Here is a 20,113-nt window from a genome sequence, read left to right as displayed (position 1 = left end):
GTCAATGTATGTTACCTTTTCCAGATACCATTCCGGACGACTTCCTTTACCATCAGTTGTAATCCTAACTTTCTTCAGCTCACCAATGTCATCAAGTTCCATCTGAAAAATGAAGTGAATGCAATGCCTCGTAGAAAAAAATGTGTGTTTTGCACCCTCCCTACTCCACAGCAGTCAGGACACTGAAATCATGAACATGGCCCTTTAAGCTACAACAATAGTAAACTCATTGAACCAATTTGCGAATTTTTTTTGAACATTTCTTTTGAGTCAACCCAATACCGGTACATGTAACATGTAAGAATTTACTTCAGTCAGAGAAATTTGGGTCCCTTAATAATAAAAATTGTTTTTAAGATGGTACTGTCATAGGCATTTAACACTATCATCATTATCACTATTGCAAATTCAACAATGTAGTTGGCAATGCAGTGCAGTCGCAGCAGATGATATGATATATCTTGCATGAGGGTACTACAATAAATATGTTCTTAATCCACATTGTAGAAATGGCTGCACACCATCAGGAAGACCTGCTATTTTCAAACTTTGATTTCTGTTCATGTCGTGAAATACAAGTACAGCATCATCTCTCACCTTAATCATGTCAATCTTGGCTCTTTCAAACCGCTCTCCGGCTTTGTCTATGGTCATTTCAGGGGTTGAACCATTGGCACCAAACACAGTCATGGTCACCTTAGCATCTGTACCTGCATTCTTCACATCACCGGTGTAGAACTCCACTTCATATGGAATTTCTATATTAAAAATACAGTCACAATTTAATTTAGTTCAACTATATATTTAAAGCAGGTCAGAAAGCTACATGTTTAAATTGTATATGTCTAACCAAACTTGGTATTGAGATTTTGCAAAAATTCTTAAACAATAAGAAACAATTTTAACATCTACAGAAATAAAGGTTGGGCAAATTAAACAGCACTCCCACTTTGTAACATTTTTAAAACACATTTTTTTAATGCCAACGGTCGATATTTGACGTGGCGATTGCGCGCGCTTTGCGAGATATCGATAAAAACATGTCATTTCCTGAGCGTATTTTTCACATCCCGAAGTTTACGATGTGTCTGATTTTGACCCGAAATCCCCGAAGGTTTGTTATTGTGCTGATTGATGATATTCTAGGGAGTCTATAATAAGTTCGAACGACGCAATGAATTCACTTCCCACTGCAAAGACTTTATATACAGCATTATGCCTTTACCCCAGGTAATTAAATTCTCCTTAGTTTTTGTCGTTTTCATTATTCTAAATCAGTTGTATTATATTTTTAACCAATACCACATAAACATCAGTTTTTACGTGTTAAATATTAGCCGCCTCGACTACATTTTGTCGTCTGCCACACAGTTACGCGTGGTTCGATACATAGCGGCCACCGCGCGTGGTATGCGCGCATACCACGCGGTGGCCGCTATGTATCAACCGCACGTATGTGCTGGTCACCTATGCGAAATCTGGTGGAATAAGCAAACTTTGTTTTCCGTTTTTTTTTTTCTCTGAGTCAGTAAGACTCGACTTTGCCCCACGGGGCATAACCGATCACCGATACGGACCTGGTACTTTGGCGTACTGCAGCGTGAGCGTAGACTCGTACTCCATAGCTTAGTTGACAACGGCCCCAGTGCCGAACGTTCGATGTTCGGACGCTGAATTTAGGTGGGCCACCGGAATTCAAACTTTTACTCTTTTGAGGACATGTTTTTATCAATATCTAGCGATCCGCGCGCAGTCGCCACGTCAAATATTGACCGTTGGCATTAAAAAATTACATTTTAAAAATGTTACCAAGTGGGAGTGCCTCTTTAAATTTAAAATACCTAACAAATTTCTTTTCATAATTAGGACGTAAAAAACATTGAAATTTCCAATTTTTTTAATACAGATGGTATCAGATATATCAGATGGCAAAAAATGGTTTCATGCAATATCACAAAAATTTAGGCATCTATACTGTTACACAAAATTTGACCACACTTCCAAATTCTTGAACACTACATACTGGGTTTGTATTGCACACTTTCTGCATCAGCTCCCTTGAGTACACGACTGATCTGTCCGTCGTCTTTGTCCTTGGAGAGCCAGCGTTTGCACGAGAAGTGGTAGTGTTTGCCCACGGTTGGCATGTCAACCTCAATGTCCTCCACATACCATCCATCCTTAGGAGTCACTCCATCATGGCCGATCTGAAAGGCGAAAGAGGAATGGTCAGAATGCATGATTATGTGCCTAGTTTTTATTATAGGAGCTTGTCCTCAAATAACAGGTATCTTGTCCGCTGGTACAGTATGCACACTATGATGATGATGAAAAGTAGATGGTTCTTTCAGGCTTTCACACTTTACAGTTAAAAATGTCTTAAAGTCTGTGGGAACAATATGTTGACAGGAATCAAAAAAGGTAATGTCTGGTGTTTGTTGCCACTCTGAACATACACATATACAACAAGTGGAGACAGTTCCTTTATTCAATGTTTGAGAAAATTTGAATTCATTAACCATTGACTTATTCTGTAACCAGTTGACCTACATGCAAATGCACAACCTAAATTTACGTACCTCTATTTGCTTGATTTCACCGATATCTGGTGCTTCTAGTGAGAAAGTCTCCGTTGACTTGGGTTCAAATTTCTCCTTGTTGACCAGATAGAGTGGTATCTTCCCAGTTTTCTTTGGTTTCTTGCTGCCAATCATCTCAATGAAGACATTGGCCTCGGTGCCCATGTCACTCTCTTTGCCTGTTGTGATCTTGACTGTGTATGGAATGGCTGTCACGGAGACAAAGTGGGAAATGTTACTTTTCATGTTGAGAGCTACTGAATTTGGGCATCAACATACTGCAATTTTGAATTTTTTTCAAACTTTGTTCGATCTATTAAACATACAGCAATTTTGAATTTTTTCACAACTTTGTTTGATTTTTCGGCAATATTTATGGATAATTTATACAAAAATGTTGTCTTCATGTACAGGTACAAATGTATGTTTCCTTTCACACATTTACTCAGATATCAGCAACCTTCATTTTACTCTTTCTAACAGTGCTGCACATGCAACATCAAATTTGCAATATTGTTGCTTGTCATGAACAATGCTTGTATTGCAAAATGTCAACAAAAAAATTCACAAATTTCATTTTGCACTTTGATAAACTGGCAATACTAGAAATTGTGTCAGTATACAAGTGCAAGAAATGACACACAACTGTTTTAATTATTCTAGCAAACTAACTTACTTGGTCCAGTGTATTCCGGTTCCTGTATTCCAGACATTCTTCTCCTTGCCGATGGACTATCCGGGCCAAACACACTGCCCAGTGATTTCAGGGATTTGGAAGAGCCAGTACGCTGGAGTGTACTGATACTAGATGTGTCACCTTGGTAACCCTATTAAAGTTCACATAACAACACTCAGAAAATAATGTCTTCTATTCTCTTGTAGGTTGGTAGGTTTATTTGCATATTCAAATTATGCTGATTAATAAACTTTGCATAAATGAATACATTTGAATAACAAAATGATCATTAGATTTGACACAGCAATTCACTCAGGCTGTGTGGGCACCACATAATTTTGTAATATATGCATAGTATGCCAAGTATAAAGTTTGTGTAACTGAATCAAAAAATCATGAGAAAGTTTTTGGTGTCATATGATTCTGATGGTATGCTTGTCTATTCCAAAATCTGAACAAAATGTATGAAAAACCAACATTCAAATTTCAATGATTGGGAAAGCATATTTAGTGAAAAATTTTATGAGTCATTTGGCAAAAGTAAAGAATATCAGTGAATATACTGAACTCTGTATACATCCTACTTTTTCAAGATAGATCAGTCCATTCAAAAGGACAAGATCATTCCATAGAAACAGAAGGGGTGAGTCGGGTTACATAATGGCACTGAGAGGTCTCACCTTGACATACAAATTCCGTTGAATTTTTCCATCTTCTTTGTTCTTTGCCAGCCATCTCTCACAATGGAAAACATATGTGTCATCATCATCAATCACTTCAACCTTTTCCAAGAACCACGCTGGTCCCAACATGGAGTTGTCATGGCGAATCATGATTTTGTAAAGTTTGCCCAGATCTACTGCTTCCACTGTGAACTTATCACACTAAGAAAAAAAAAATTTTTTTTAATCATTTTCGATAACATATTACCATATACACATATATTTCTGTCTTTAATCTGAATAAATAAAAACTACAGCTATTTAGCGATATTGGCAGCAAGCCTCTTAATTATTGGTACATGTGAACATGTTTGTCCATAAATATAAACTTCATACAGCAGCTACTGTTTTCAATATATTAAAAGTGTTCCTGAATTCTGTCACCCTGCAATCCTTCAAACCATGATCCTAGCTTCTCTCTTTCTTTTGTTTACAAACTCTTATGCATCTTGTACCTCATCACATTTCATGCTCAGAGTAGAAAAAAATTCTCTCTAGTAAACTCAAATCAAAAATAATTTTTCATGGGCAATCACGATCTCACTGAGTTGAAATAAAATATTTCATCTAAATTCAAACTGGGACAATCTCTTTTTCATTTAATTATATCATGTAATTTGAATAAACTACACAGAATGGAATAAAATTTTTTAAGTAATTTTTTTTGCATGATCTAAAATCAAGATTGCTGGTTCAACAGAGTAGCTGGGCCTCACCGCACAGAAACAGGAAAGAAAGATTTACCACTGACGTTGAACTAAATTCTTTTTGAAGTTTGTACTTTTTAATAAAAGTATACAGAACACTTACATGTCCCCTTTCAAACTTGTCTGTGTAAGTTTCAGACTTGACCAGTTTTCTCTCACCAGTATCACCGAGTTCACCGTAGATGTTGATGAAAACGTTGGCATCAGTCCCCGCACCCGAAACATCTCCGGTGTACACAAATACTTTGTAGTTGCGCTCTGCAAGACACAAAATAAAACAGACAACATCGATAAACATTTTGAGATGGCTAACCACACAATTGTAAGATTTGGGTTATTGGAAAAGATAGTGAAAGATGTGTGGTGGTCAGAAAAATTACGGAATATGTGCTTTAAAGTGCCAAAACAGTGGAGAAAAAGTCACCTCCAGTCAGTTTTGTTTTAAATGATGATGGCCATATATAGTCTGGGAATCGTATTTTTGATAGTTAGGTATGAAGTTTGAAACAGTTGGCTATGGGATAGCAACAGACATAACTGTTGAATCAAACATTTAAACTTTCATAGTTCACTAGCAGTGGCAAATCTAACAAGCGATTTTTATCCTACAAAAAATATTCACTGACCAGCATTGAATACTTAATGTTCGTCTTGGTGATATGAAACAGTTATTGAGACTATAATAAAAATGTGCCTATGCAGTCATCTGTCAACCTTTTCACACCTGTTTTCCATTAAAAAGATCCAGCTTTGCTATAGAAAACCATGGACTTAACCAAACATCGGTCATAATGGGGTAAAACACACCAACCAGATTATGAGGGGATGTTTGATGCACAGAGACTGGAACCAATCTAGATGGGGAAATTTTCTATTTCACGTCACTTTTTTCAACTCTTCCTATCACATATTATCAGTGCTGTAGTATGACTGCATTTATTCAATATGGAACATTCCAAAACACGGTGAAAATTAGGGAGGTTTGCACAGTAACAGCAACCACAACATGCATCATGATGGTGGACAAATCTAAGTTAGAATTTCATTATTCAGGGCAGTTTTCATTCTTGCCTATTTTCTGACGTTTAACCCACAACAAATTGAGTACTTTTTCAAAGATTGTCAGAAACAAGGTAGTTTTTGGTTTGTATAATCACTTCCAAGTGGAAGTACATTTTTATACAAAATGAGCCTTCAATAATACAACGTGAAACACTGCCCATCTACAAACTTCTATCATTGACTACAACTTGACAATTTCTGAACAAATAATGACATTTCAATCGCTACAATAAAATCAAACATCATGTTAGAACAAACAGTACTTTCACAGCATTCACTGTACAGTATTAGGAAAAAATCCACACTGAACAATGGGAAGAACAAATACTATGTCTCTGGATTACCATATCAACATCGCTGAAACCATCCATGGATTATAAGAACACAATTCCGCCCACAATGCTGAAACCATCCACGGACTATGAGAACACAATTCAGCTTACAATTGGTTGATTACTACCAGTCTTTGAAGAAGTGTAGACGGAATTTTGTTTCGAAGGAATTTTGTCAAACTTCATATTTTTAAGTTGATTAATTTAGGGAGGAGAGTGTACTAACTAGCAGGTCAAGATTGAAGGTAAAGAAGATAAAAATCTAATTTCCTGGAGATGTAGAAAAAAACAGAGAGGAGAGAAAATGTAACATTGCATTAGTGACAGCGGTTTCTGGAATAATTTTAGGAAGGCAAACTTTGTGCAAGTAGCAAATCTGAAAGAACACCAAAAGGAGGAAAACAGACAAAGTTTGACCGTGCAAAACCTTTGATCTTTTTTCAAAACGACACAATGCATATTGTTTCATGTACAAAGAACACATTTTGGTGACTTCAGTGACATGTTATTTTGTAAAAAAGAAAACAGCCATGATAGGAATCTCAACGAATATCAAAAGCATTAATGTACAACCAGCACAAAATCCAAAGTAAACACACAAACACACAACAAATAGAAGGGAAAACGAAAGAAAAAGTAAACCTACAGGCCTCTGATGGTGAAAACTAATGCACTTTGGCTGATGTCTTTAACAAAGGCATTTTCAGCATGTGCAATTTGATTCGACAAAGGAAAATCTGCTTGACTGAACTTTTGGTATTCTTAAATGTTAGCCAAATTTTCATATATGAATGCACTCATATTTTAATAGTTGCCAAGCTCAGGTATTTGTATGCATAAAACATCTGTGTAAATGTTATCTCTTCCAATGGCTTGCTAAATATTGCAATGCTTTAAAAATCTTGAGCAATTGCCACATGTTAAGCTTTGAAGAGAGAAAAAAAAAATGAAATTGATAGATATATTGAGCAATTTACAATTACAGTGACGGGGAACATCATGGAAGGATCATTGTAAACAGCAGACCCTTAAATGTTTGTTCATCCAAAAGCTTACCAGTTAGATCTCTAGGGGTCTTTCCACTAATGATTTCAATATAAAAAACCCACGGATATTTTAAAGATTACAGAGCCTTCCATTCAATAAAATGCATCAGTTTTTAGTTTTCACTATAAAGGCCGGTATTAAGAAGAGAAAACACTCACTTTCAAGTACGTCTTGTTTCACTTCTTTCTTTTTCACACTGCCATCTTTGCGAGTTGTTTCTTCAATTATATGCGTAGGAACCAGTTCTCTGACGATGGCGCCATCGTCTTCCTTGCGTGCCAACCAGCGGCCACATGGGAAGGTGAAAGTTTTTGAACCCTGGGATTAAGAACAAAAAGAAACATGATTATTCAAAGGCTGAGAAAGAAAGATGCAACATACGTTTTATGAATGATAAATTGCTTTGTTGAGATGTTTATGAATACACTCAGTGTTTTTACAGGAATCTCATCAAACAAGTCAAGTTATGAAAATTTAATTGATTCAAAAGAAACTATAAGGGTGATATTTGTCAATAGATGACAACATGTGATCATATTTTTCGGCTACTTTTTATTACTTTTTGATTTTCCAGTTTTTTGAGCAGTACATGTAAATACATGCAATGAGGATCATGAATCACTCCCTTATATCAACTTATGATTGATGTCACATCATGTCAATGGGTTCTTTGATATCCAAAAGCTATTACGTAGCTTCTTTAATTTCTCTAAAAGATTTCTCTCAGTGTAATGTTAAAGAAAACATGTTAAAATCAGCAATGTTACCCAAAAAGAATCAAATATGAACATAGCAGTTGCTGACTGCTCTAGTTATTTGATTCACTTAACACAACACAAAAACACATGCACCGATCTTTCTTCAGACTTTCCTTCAAGACTAACCTTTCCAGAGTCCAGCAATCTTCTGACTTCCACTTTGTGAAGATGCCATGCTGCACCAAAGCCAGAGCCATCATGTCCAATTCTAATCTTTTCTATCGTTTCACCGACATCTTCCAACTAGAGACAAACAACAAGTAAAACAGATGATTTGGCAAATGGTTTCATTGAGATTTCATTCAATTCAGAGTGTCCCTTACTGGTGACGATAGAAATTTCAAAAAGTCACACAAAAGCAGCCATGATTCAAACTTTTTGAAGAGTCCACACTTTTTACATACATTTGTTTCAATAGGTTAAAGCCAGAATTCAAATGAACCATCATGGTACAAACAAAACCACATTACCCAAACACCCACAGAAATATGTGTATTTCTGTACGCTTTTGCAAACATGGGTTTGTTTGTACTGCCATCACATGATCTCTTGGGTGTACTGAGTCTCTAAAACACATTGCCTCCTGTTTATTCTGGAGTAGAACCATTTAGAAATTGTTTCAGTATTTTATTTCTTGATGTATCCCATCCAACGAAACTCACCTCAACCACAAATTTATCAACGCTGGCTCTCTCAAAGAATTCTTTCCTTTGTTTCTTGTTGATGCACAGGCTTTTCTGCGTGGTACAGTTCTCCTTGCCAAAGAGGACAACATAGACGTCAGCATCGGTGCCTGCACCGGATACATCACTAGTGTACACAGTGATTTCATAGGGAACATCTGAAACAGAAGGACAAAATTGTAGGAATTTTGTCTTTCATTTACAACGTACTGTAGTACGTGTCACAATGAAAATTCTTCAAACCTTCAGTCAACTGCACTATTGACTTCATACTTTCCTTTTCATGTACAAATTGTACCAACAATCTTATTCATTTGAACAGGCCATAATCAACTGTTACTTCAAATCAGAGCTGGATATATCCTATCCAACTATTCCCTCAGTGCATTTCAAGGTAACAGCCATACCCTTGTTCCGTCACTGATTTCTCTGGATGACCACTGGTTACATCACACTTCTGTTTGCATGCACACACTTTCCTCCAACCAGTATGCGATGGCCTTATCTTTCAGGTACAAAGGTGTGACACTTCGCATCCACAATAATCAATACATTGTTGTTACATAAAGTGTCAACAAAGCATCTTTCTTTCATTTACATTCCTACGATAAAAGTACTCTCAGACTGATGATCAATATTCTTGAATTTGAGAAATTTAACCAATATTGTTTAAAGGTAAAATGTCGACCTACACTACTACACCCCTCAGAAATATATCGGATTCCAAACTTATCTTCCAAAGACACTCACGTTTTTCATACTGTTCAGTTCTTGTCTCCACAGGCAACAGATCCCTCTCTGTCTCGCCATCATCTTCCTTCTTGTCAAACCATCTATGACAGGGGAATGTCCATTTCTTGCCTAGTGAGGGCGCATCAATGTCAACTTTCTCAAGCATCCAACCAGCACCGGGGCCTTTGCTGTCATGTCCAATCCTGTCAAAAAATAATACAGAAAAAATATTAATTCGGTGATATGCAGCGACCATACCTTGAAAAAATCAGAATGAAAATAAAAGTGAAATTGAAAATGACAGAGACATATGAAAGTTCAATTGCAATGGGGAATTGCAAAGTGATGTAATCAATGGAAGATATTTAATCTTGGTGAGTTAAAATAACATTACATGGACTGACATCATTTTGAAATACTGTTTGAATTGTCAACAGATGTACTATTCTTCACCGGAGGAAAAATGTCTATGATCCAAAATATCTAAAAATATAAATCTCAAGCATAAGTTTTTGAGATGTCACAGAATACACTACTTTGCTTATGAATTTAGGAAAAGCCACATCTCATCTGTTTACCTGATTTTCTTGATGTCTCCGATGTCCACAGCCTCAACTTCAAATTCATCAGTTTTGCCACGTTCAAATTTGTTCTTATTAGTCTTGGATGTTTTCAATTGCAGAATACCTGGAAATAGAGAGTGTACCCTGACATGTAAATGCTGCACTCATGGTCTGTAATATCCAAATTGAATAACATAATTAACGCAGCTACAAAGATGATAAACTGAACTATATAAGACTTTAACCTGCTTTCTCTATAGGCACTAGTGTTATCTACAGGAAATAAATTTTTCTTACAGTCATCAATAATTTCAGAAAAATAATAACCTGTTCACCCCTATTGTTTGTGAACAGGTCCACAATCACCATTGATAATGATGGGTTTGGGCCGAACCATTAAGGTGGAAGGGTTAAGTCATCATAGTGTTACCTGTGTCATCCTGTTCTCCGTATATCACCAGATGTACATTGGCATCAGTTCCTGCTCCTCGGACATCAGCCGTCTCAACACTGACGTAGTACGTGGTCATTATTGCTGTGGAAAAAGATGGAAAAAAAAATAAAACTTAGACACAATCTCAATACAGACCTCATCATTTATTGTAACGTTTCTTACAAATATGTGCCAAATGGCACAAAACAAAGGTTTTGTGAAATTTTACTGCCAAAGAATACATTGACAGTTATGTATGAATTTCACAGGGCAGTGTTACTGAAAATTATGTAAAAATATGTTTAACTAGGACACATATGTACACTAGTGTACATATTGTAAAATGTTACATCGCACGACTAGATGACATTCATTTTGTAAATTTCAGTCTTATGCTGATGTTTTTCACATATTAAAACACAATACATCACACCATGGACCAAAATTAATATTTGTGTCCTCGCTACAGGCGAAAAGCTATTATGTGATTTCAGGTATGTACGAAATAAACAATGGCACCCGTAAAGAAAAATGCAGAAAATTTGAATATGCTTCCCTAGATGTGAATTTTTTATTGTTTCAATATTTCTCAACATTCTCACCTTTTGTTTCCAATGCAAGTCCTTCCCTGAGACTTGTCGTTGACTTTCTCTTGCCCATGCCTTTCATCTTAGCTTCCATGATCTGCTTGCTGACTGGGACCAGATCTCGTGATATCTGGCCATCATCTTCACCGGTGGCAAGCCAACGCTGACACGGGAAATAAAACCTGAGGAGAGAGAGGATTTTAAAAAGCTGTCAGTTGAAATTAATCATCAAAAGACAGAATTTGTATACAAGAATCTGAGCTTCCTTGAAGAATATTTTGGGTCAGAAAGTTTCAGCTCTGTTGGCTTAAAGAGCTATATAGCATATGACACAGTCCCTCAACACAAAGAGTTGAGGGACTGTGCATACGATGAGCTTTGAGTGCATATATCCTGGTTTCAGTTTAATGCCTAAACTCTGGAGTTAAACTGTGCTTTGATGAAATATTTTTCAACACTAGTTTTCATCAAACAAAATGTTGATCATAATTGATTTTATTGAGGGCAGCAGCGGGAAAATTTACTGTACTAGCAGACCAAAGGACAGTGATGAAATGGTGATGATGCATTCACTCAATACATCAAGACACTAAGATATAGGTTGTAAAGAAATTTCAGAGCTGTACCTTTCTTTGTTCAGTTTGTCTTCAATTTCTATTCTGTCCAGGAACCACGCTGAGCCAAGCATTGAGTTGTCATGTCGGATCTTCACCTTCCTCAGCCCACCTAGATCAACGGCATCAATCTTGAACACATCCTCCTGTGGAAAATATCAAATAATTGTGAGTTGTCCTGTGATTCAATGACTCTGAGTGATGGTGAAATGAAATCACTTGGCTTAAAATGAAGAAAATCTTGAACAGATACAACAAAAGCATATGTTTTAGATCTTGCAAAACATTGTTTTTGGTGAAGTCAACAAATTTCTCATAAAAATAGCTGAATATGTAAACTACTGTGGGCTGTTATTCCGTTTATCATCTCTTTACACTCTGAAGAGTACATTTTCAGGAAGCACGAATAAGTTGTTACAGATAAATACCAGTCATTTGCATTTCATATTTTGGTTGATTTTAGGTAATTCAGTTCTAAAAATGCAAAAATTTGCCATTATGCCTACTTACACAATTTCTTTCAAATTTGTTTGTGTTAGTTTCTGAATCTTTAAGTTCTCTCTCTCCGGTGTCTCCATTCTCACCAAAGACGTTGATGAACACATTGGAATCTGTGCCAGCACCCGACACATCACCAGTGTAGATATGTACAGTGTATTCATTGTCTGCAACACAAACACGGAAATACAGTTATTTTACATAGTCCAGCTTTGATGAGCATTACTGGAGATAATTAAACCAAAGTTTGTCATCAATCAGACACAGAGGAATTACTCTGAAGACCTACTGTAAAATCATTAATTTTAACAGGGATTTAATTTCACTTCAAATAAAAGAATAGATTCTATTATTATTTAACATTTTCACCAGGATTTTATTTAGCAGATTTGTTTCAGCGAAAAATAGCGAAATTAAATCCCAGTGAATAATTAATGTTTTTACAGTATTTGTAAATCTTCATCCCTTTGCTTTCATCAATTTATGTGATGTACCGGTACATCTACACGACTGTCAGGCATCGATAATTAGTATGCATAAGATGACAATCAGGAGTTTGATGCACAATGGACTACGATTGGATGAATATACTGTTCACCTTTGACCTTTAAGGTAAACTGACACAATCTACAAAGAATTGTGCATGTAGATGACAGTTTGTCAATAATACTTTGAATCAAGCTAACAGTATAGGGAACATGTGGAAAAATGTTATAGTATGTAATGAAGAGGAAAATAATGTATGTGATGAGTATGACAATATACTAGCTAAACTATCAACAAACTTTACTGATTTACAGATTGTGATCAGTATTCACTCTACAATATCTTTCCTACTTACAAGCTAGACCATGTCCCCTGACTGCTCTTCCATCCTCATCTGTTGGCAGCAATTCTCTCACAATCTGATTGTCATCTTCATCCTTTGCAAACCATCTATTGCACACAAAGAAGACTTTGTTGGTCTCTGGGATTTCATCCTCCTCTTCCTCCAGGTCTCCCCGCGACCTCCTCCTTGTCAGGCTCTTCTTCCTCTTAAGTCTTCTCTTTGGAGGGAACCGTTCAATGACAACACGGTCCAGGTACCAACCAGCCCTGCCTCCCTTGTTGTCATGTCCAATTCTGAGTTTTGTCAGCTGCCCTACATCTTCTGCCTCAATCTGTAAAAGAAATAAAGTACAATAGATATATATGCAAGGCATTTGTCTCTACAGTATATCTCTGAAAGGTTGTTGATAAGGCATGAAGCAAAAGATGGTTTTTTTGACCCTTACATCTTTGCACATCCATTGCATTGAACCCATTCATGGAGTGTGAACATTGTGTCAAATGTCAACAAGCAAACAAACAAGAGGAATGCTACATTACCCTTTATTTTGCATAAGTTCAGATGCTGTACCATACACAAGGCATGACCATACACAAGGCATTTTTGGTTGTTTTAACACAAAAAGTTCAAATCACATTCATCAAAGCCCCATATTTTCTTTTCCTAAAAACAGTTTTCCCTCCTTATTGCCTCAACTACATGTTAAACAAAAGACTTATTATGGAAAAATACACACAGTAACATTTTCTGAGCTGCAAACCAAATCTGTCATCCTTACCTTGAATTTATCAGTCTCTCCTCTCTCAAAGTTGTCAGTCCTGTTGTTGAGTGTGAACTCTTCAGTCTTCCCCTTCACACCATACATTCTGATAAAAACATTGGCATCAGTGCCTGCACCCATCACATCCCCAGTCTTCACACATATCTCATATGGTATTCCTGATCAACAGAACAAAAGAATAGTACATTATTTTTGACAAAGGAGAATGGTTGGACAACTATTGTAGAAGGGATGTTAAAAACCCAAAGTGATTACAGTATTTTGATACTTTCAATATGTCTGTCCATAGTATGTTCTTGCTCCACTCACTAAAAGCATGTTCGAATATCCAGTATTTGGCTTGTCAACACGAAGGAGATATACCAAGGTAACAAGCTCTCTAGTTGTAGTTTAAATGGCATACAAGAACTTTGCTCAGGCAGAAATATGGCTGTATTGATGAGCTACATACTGGGTATTTTGACATGCTATGAGCTAAATACTGGGTATTTTGACATGCTATGAGCTAAATACTGGGTATTTTGACATACTATGAGCTAAATACTGCCTGGGTATTTTGACATGCTATGAGCTAAATACTGGGTATTTTGACATGCTATGAGCTAAATACTGGGTATTTCGACATGCTATGAGCTAAATACTGGGTATTTTGACATGCTATGAGCTAAATACTGGGTATTTCAACCTGCTAAGAGAAATAGCAAGAGAAACTGTACTATTGCTACTTGATACCTGAAACAAAAATACTTAGGTTAGAAAACAATAATTATTGTCCCCTTCCACCACACAGACTGGTATTACCATACGTACATCTGGGTTACTATATGTTCCTATGATGTCCATGTATAGATTGTACTTTAAGAATGAAAACTTATGGTACTAAGTACTTGAGTTTAAATCTAGATGATACAACAGTCTTTGCAAAAACTGAAGTATTGGAAATCTGAAACCTCTCACAAATGTATTTATGTGTGACTCACTTGGAGTTGACTTTTTGTAGTCTGTTGGTTGGAGTTCTACTTCAAGTTCACCATCGCCTTCATCCTCTGCCAGCCATCTGTGACACGCAAACACATAGTTTTCACCCCTGGATGGTACGTCGATTTCAACGTTGTCCAAGAACCAACCAGCTCCAGGTTTGCTGCCGTCGTGACCAATCTTCATGTACTCAATCTACAGGAAAACAACGGTTTCAAAAAGTGTAAAAAATTACAACTTGCCTCTGCTCATGAAATGTATTTTTTGTGAAAAGCTTGAGCATTTCTGATTCTACTCCATTCTTATTATGACATCCTGTTTTATACACACTTACAAGACAAACCAGTATAAGACAAAATAACCTTACTGATTACACTTAAAGGTATAGTGTCACCTGTTCCAATTTTGCCACAGTTACCATGGAAAGAGAAAATCTAACCAATCAAAGATTTTAAGCAGGTGGCCGCTTTTTTAAAAACAGCGCCCTCACATGGGCATTTTGAATACCAAGGAACGCCCCTTTGACCATATATGGGCATATTTAGATTACAGGTGACTGTATACCTTTAATGTTTAAATCTCTCAGATACCTATTTACATATGTCTTGTGATTGACATTGGACCTACTGGTACAATCACTGTAAGTCTTTGTAAAGCTAGACAGGTCTGCTTATCAGAGAAATGTTGAACTATAAAAATTCAGCACTGCCTCTGACCTTGCCAATGTCACTGGCTTCCAGGGTAAACTTATCCTTCCTGCCTCTTTCAAACTTGTTCTTGGTATTGTCTGACTGTTTCAGTGGAATCTGCCCAGAGTCGCCGTCCTCACCGAACATCTTGATGTAGACATTGGCGTCAGTGCCTGCACCCCTCTCATCTCCAGTCTTCACGGTCACATGATACGAAGTGGCTGCAAAGGTGTGAAATTCAATATGGTCAAAATGAGGCATTCACGAGAAATCATATGTGTGGTAGAACGATTACACATTTGTTTAAACTCTGAGGCTAATGTTTTGATATTTATAGGATTATTACTGTCTTTTCTAACATACACTGAAAATGGATGGTAGAATAATAATACTGAAAATACAAAATGGTTTTACATTTCTCTTGAAATACAATTACAATCAGAAGAGAGCAGATCTTTTTAAGCAAGGTAAGAATGTCTCATTCTAGATGCAGTCACACAACAATAAGTACTGTCTATCTGTACCTTGAAGAATTTTAAAATATCTGATGTTTGATTTTGTGGGCGTACTACAATTATGCAAAATGTATGAACATGCATTGCTTGCTATCCAAATCAGATAATGATCATACAGTGTCAATTTAGAATATCCATTAGCCTGAAACGCAGTACAGTACGATACGAGACATTGAAGTCATAAGGTGTTACTTTGAATATCGACTTACTTGACAAAAGCTGAGACACACCCTCTGGTACCAGTTCTCGGACAATCAAGCCATCGTCTTCATCTCTGTCCAGCCACCTAAAACAAACCCGACAATTTTATCAAAGGTGTTTTACAACCGATACCATAAGTGAGGGTTATACAGCTTGTCCAAAGATGATGTGAGGTCAGATCAAGTTTCTCTACAGCATTCCTTCACTTTGGTTTTACACACTTTTGTATATGTTATCTACAAAGACGGAATCTTCATGCAGTGAGATGCGATGTCAATGTATATATGTACATCAACACAGAAAATCCAAATAACAGAATTTCCAACATTTTATCAAGAAAGCAAATATTACAGTATTATTGCAAATCATTAAATGTGCCTTAATGTTGGAAATCATTCTGATTAACGCCCATTGCAACTTTTGAATATTCTCAGATTCTGTATCACAGAATGAGATGTCATCTATGGATCAGATGTCATCCATGGCTCAGATGTCATCTGTGGCTCAGATGTCATCCATGGCTTGGATGTCATCCATGGATCAGATGTCATCCATGGCTCAGATGTCATCTGTGGCTCAGATGTCATCTGAAGACAAGTGGAATAAAGCAATTTATAAAATCCCTGCAAAAGTTCTATGTCACTCACCTAGCGCAGGGGAAAACGACTTTTGATGCTGGATTGTTGATCTCCTCGACCTCAACTTTGTCAAGGTACCATCCGGAGCCAACAAGGCTGCCATCGTGGCCTATCTTGATCCTTCGCACCTTCTTTAGGGTCACTGCTTCAAGTTCAAACTCATCCATCTGAAAACAAAACAAGGTATCATTCAGCATTCAGTACTACTACTATCCCTTGAATATGAATGGTTTTTTATACATGTAGCTGGAGGAGTAGTGTTGCTAGAAAAGTATTGGAAAATATCTTAAAAATGCAGAATATTCAATCCATACCCCACAAGAACACCAATAACATGTGCAATCCTTTCAAGGAATCAAAGGTTGGAGGCATTGATTGAGAGACAGACAATGTAAAGACTGAAGAAAAAAACAGAAGCATTTTTCTTTAGTCACCTATTTTTGGTGAAGAATCATGACTTTGAAGTTTAGCGACAGGGCAATAATTGATAATGGCTTCAAACTGATTCACAAATATAACCTAAAACCTATACATTACAACCAACAAGCATCAAACTGCTAAGTGTTACATCATATTAGTTTGTTATACACACAAAATAAATGTTAGAGGATTCTAGTCACTATGGTAACATTTGCAAACACCAAAATACACTTACAGAGCATATTACATACACACAAATATTATGAAAATGTTCTCCTTGACAGCATGGTTTTGGAGGATTGTTAGATCAAAAAAATAGAAGAGAGGTTGTCATATTTGAAACATCATTGCTAAATTCCTGAGTTGGCTATTGTTTTGCTGATCCATCTCTGAGTGTTTGTTGAAGGGTAATAAACTTGAAGAGAGAATTATAGTTTCTATATTATAATATTGTCAGGTTACAGTACTGTTCAACTCATTTTTGATGACAATTTATTGAATCATGCCCTGAAGAGAGTAATTCTGGACGTGAGGGCATTTACCCTTTCACCACACTTCCCTGCATTTAACTTCTGCCCATCCTATTGACAAGTTCACCCCAATTTCCAGTGAATAGATCCACAATCACCATTGATAACAATGGGGTTGGACCAAACCATTATGGTGAAAGGGTTAAAAAAACGGGTGTATCAAATTCTGGCTGTAACAAGGTTAACAAACAGACTGGTTGATCAACACAAAATTTTTCAGGTTTACAACATCAATGAGTAAGCAGAATATTATATTATTGTTGATATTATCGACAAAATTGACACAAAATTAAAAAAATGTATAGAAGATGAGTAATAGAGGACAAGAAGGTTACTGTAAGGTACTTACACTGTTCCTTTCAAAGACGTTCTGTATTAATGTGGCGAGTGGAAGCATGGTAAGTGAAAAAAGCCATAAACAACAAGACAAGCAAGGCAACAAACACACACAGAGACACAAACGGAGAAAAAAGCAAACCATGGAATACAGATTAATCATGTCAATGGAGCATAGCGATAATTTCAAATTACTTAATTCTGGCAAAACTGTGTTTTTTACGTCAATGCCTAGCACTCATAAATGTGATAGAGATAGCTTTGGTATGAATACCTTATATGGACCAAATATGCTGGTAAAAGAGGTTTTTAAAACTACTTATGTTTGGTATAAACATGACCAGTCAATGACAAATGGATATATTTATACATTACAACGCACTAGGTCTTATAAACGTGGCCTTGTCAATGGTGGATGCTGCCGCAATGAGACAGTATGCAAATTTATCTATATGAATTGCAGTGTTTTTACATTGTGCCTAGCTAATGTGAGGACAGCAGAAAGGTACATGAAATTTTGCAAAGCCTGATGGAATAGAGAGATTTTCACACTCACTGTGTTTCTTTCAAACTTGTTGATTTTACTCGTCTTGGATGATGATAGAGGGCGCTCTCCAGTGTCTCCCTGGTCCCCAGTCAGCATGCAGAACACATTGGCATCTGTTCCAGCATTGAACTTGTCACCAGTAAATACTCTAACAATGTACTTTGTGACTGAAATAAGACAATGAAATGAGACAAGATTTGAATAAATTTGTTATCTTTCACTGCTTGACTTAACAATTCAATACACACTTACAAGGTTGAACCAAAATTGAAAGGGTTGAACTATTTTGTACTCTTATATTTAACTTGATCTCTCACTACGATGGTTTGGCCCAAACCACTTGTTATGAAATGGTTTGGCCCAAACCACTTGTTATGAATAGTAAGTGTAAGAGGTGACCAGGTTAAATCAGAACTGTCCATTGGATTTTCACAAACCCACAGAAAGGATGGAGAAAGTGACTAAACATAAGGATGGAGAAATTGACTAAACATAAGGATGGTCTTTGACGTGTATTTTACAATGTAATTCTTTAAAGCATGCATTTTACTTCTCAGTGCTAGTTGTACTATCCTAGGATACATGGTATCAGTGTCTTGGTGCAATTCCATTTTTGCAATAGGGGTGGTCACGCACTGACACATAGAGAGAAATGGTAAATGAACTTTTCACGCAGTAGAATTCATTGAGACTAGAAATTACCTGGTTGAGGTTTCTTGATGGTTTCTCCCTCAGCAGGCAGTTCTCTTATACAACTGCCGTCATCTTCATCCCTCGCAAGCCATCTTTCACAGTTAAAGGCATACTTCTTCTTGGTTGTCATATTCTCCATCAAAACCTGAAAGACACACACACAAAAAATATGCAATATTAGAAGACATAAATAAACCATAAATCTGCATTGTTAAATTAAATGATCACCAGAGATTTAAGTGTCATCTCTGACATGTAGTTATTCCTAAGGTAGTATTGATCTGTTGAGAGAAGGGAGGTGGTGTTTGATAACAATGAAAATGAGTGTAACTACATGTGGATGTAATAGTACCATCTTGAAAAACCCACCTATACTTTTCATTTGGCATTATACTAGACATGGACTGTTCCACTGTCATTGGTTTTAAGCAAAGACTAACATAGATTACCACCTGGTGGTTGTTAATATGTAAATGTGCTCTCTTTAAAAATATAAAAGTTGACAAAAAAGTTAACATGCAAATACATGTTGAATACAAACTAAAATTTGATGGGCCAAAGCTTAGATTAAGCCATGGTACAGTACCACATAGGGTGTACTGTGAGTTACATTTTCAAATTGAAGGCAAGGAAAATGCTGACGGCCTCATGCCTGACAATGAACAGAACTTGATGAAACATACCTTTCTCAGATACCATCCTGAGAGAACACCAGCATCATCATGTCCAATGCGAAGCTTGTAAGGTTTACCAACATCAGGGATTTCTACTTTGAAATCATCCTGTTTTCCGTTCTCGAAGTTATCGCTAGCATTATTGAGAACGATGTCGTCAGATTTGCCCTTAGAGCCATACAAACAGATGGAGACTTTTGCATCAGTTCCTGCAGCCGTCTTCTCACCAGTGAAGACAGACACATACCAGATGTTCTCTGCAGTAGACGATATAATATACGTTTCAGGG

The 20,113-nt window shown here is 36.6% G+C and overlaps 1 protein-coding gene across 2 annotated transcripts in view; it reads right to left on the bottom strand.

The window, feature by feature from the left end:
• Nucleotides 1–20,113, bottom strand: part of LOC139141007 (lipoxygenase homology domain-containing protein 1-like) — a 59,255-nt gene that overhangs the window by 7,112 nt on the left and 32,030 nt on the right. The window contains exons 15-40 of one of the 2 annotated variants that reach the window (XM_070710556.1): nt 19,834–20,081; nt 19,160–19,295; nt 18,467–18,624; nt 17,924–17,944; nt 16,634–16,791; nt 15,995–16,071; nt 15,298–15,491; nt 14,584–14,776; nt 13,601–13,761; nt 12,835–13,153; nt 12,006–12,160; nt 11,508–11,641; nt 10,897–11,063; nt 10,292–10,396; nt 9,877–9,985; nt 9,317–9,501; nt 8,546–8,724; nt 8,010–8,126; nt 7,284–7,443; nt 4,788–4,942; nt 3,936–4,139; nt 3,256–3,406; nt 2,580–2,788; nt 2,024–2,207; nt 598–758; nt 16–102 (exon numbers count right to left, since the gene is read on the bottom strand). In XM_070710556.1, coding sequence (XP_070566657.1) covers nt 16–102; nt 598–758; nt 2,024–2,207; nt 2,580–2,788; nt 3,256–3,406; nt 3,936–4,139; nt 4,788–4,942; nt 7,284–7,443; nt 8,010–8,126; nt 8,546–8,724; nt 9,317–9,501; nt 9,877–9,985; nt 10,292–10,396; nt 10,897–11,063; nt 11,508–11,641; nt 12,006–12,160; nt 12,835–13,153; nt 13,601–13,761; nt 14,584–14,776; nt 15,298–15,491; nt 15,995–16,071; nt 16,634–16,791; nt 17,924–17,944; nt 18,467–18,624; nt 19,160–19,295; nt 19,834–20,081 — 4,127 coding nt within the window. The remainder of the gene's footprint in view (nt 1–15; nt 103–597; nt 759–2,023; nt 2,208–2,579; nt 2,789–3,255; nt 3,407–3,935; nt 4,140–4,787; nt 4,943–7,283; nt 7,444–8,009; nt 8,127–8,545; nt 8,725–9,316; nt 9,502–9,876; nt 9,986–10,291; nt 10,397–10,896; nt 11,064–11,507; nt 11,642–12,005; nt 12,161–12,834; nt 13,154–13,600; nt 13,762–14,583; nt 14,777–15,297; nt 15,492–15,994; nt 16,072–16,633; nt 16,792–17,923; nt 17,945–18,466; nt 18,625–19,159; nt 19,296–19,833; nt 20,082–20,113) is intronic. The other variant, XM_070710557.1, reaches the window with a different exon arrangement.

The sequence above is a fragment of the Ptychodera flava genome, chromosome 9 (assembly GCF_041260155.1).
Source record: "Ptychodera flava strain L36383 chromosome 9, AS_Pfla_20210202, whole genome shotgun sequence".
Lineage (NCBI taxonomy): Eukaryota > Metazoa > Hemichordata > Enteropneusta > Ptychoderidae > Ptychodera > Ptychodera flava.
Note: the sequence above shows the minus strand (reverse complement) of the source record. Positions and strands in the feature narration are given on the sequence as shown.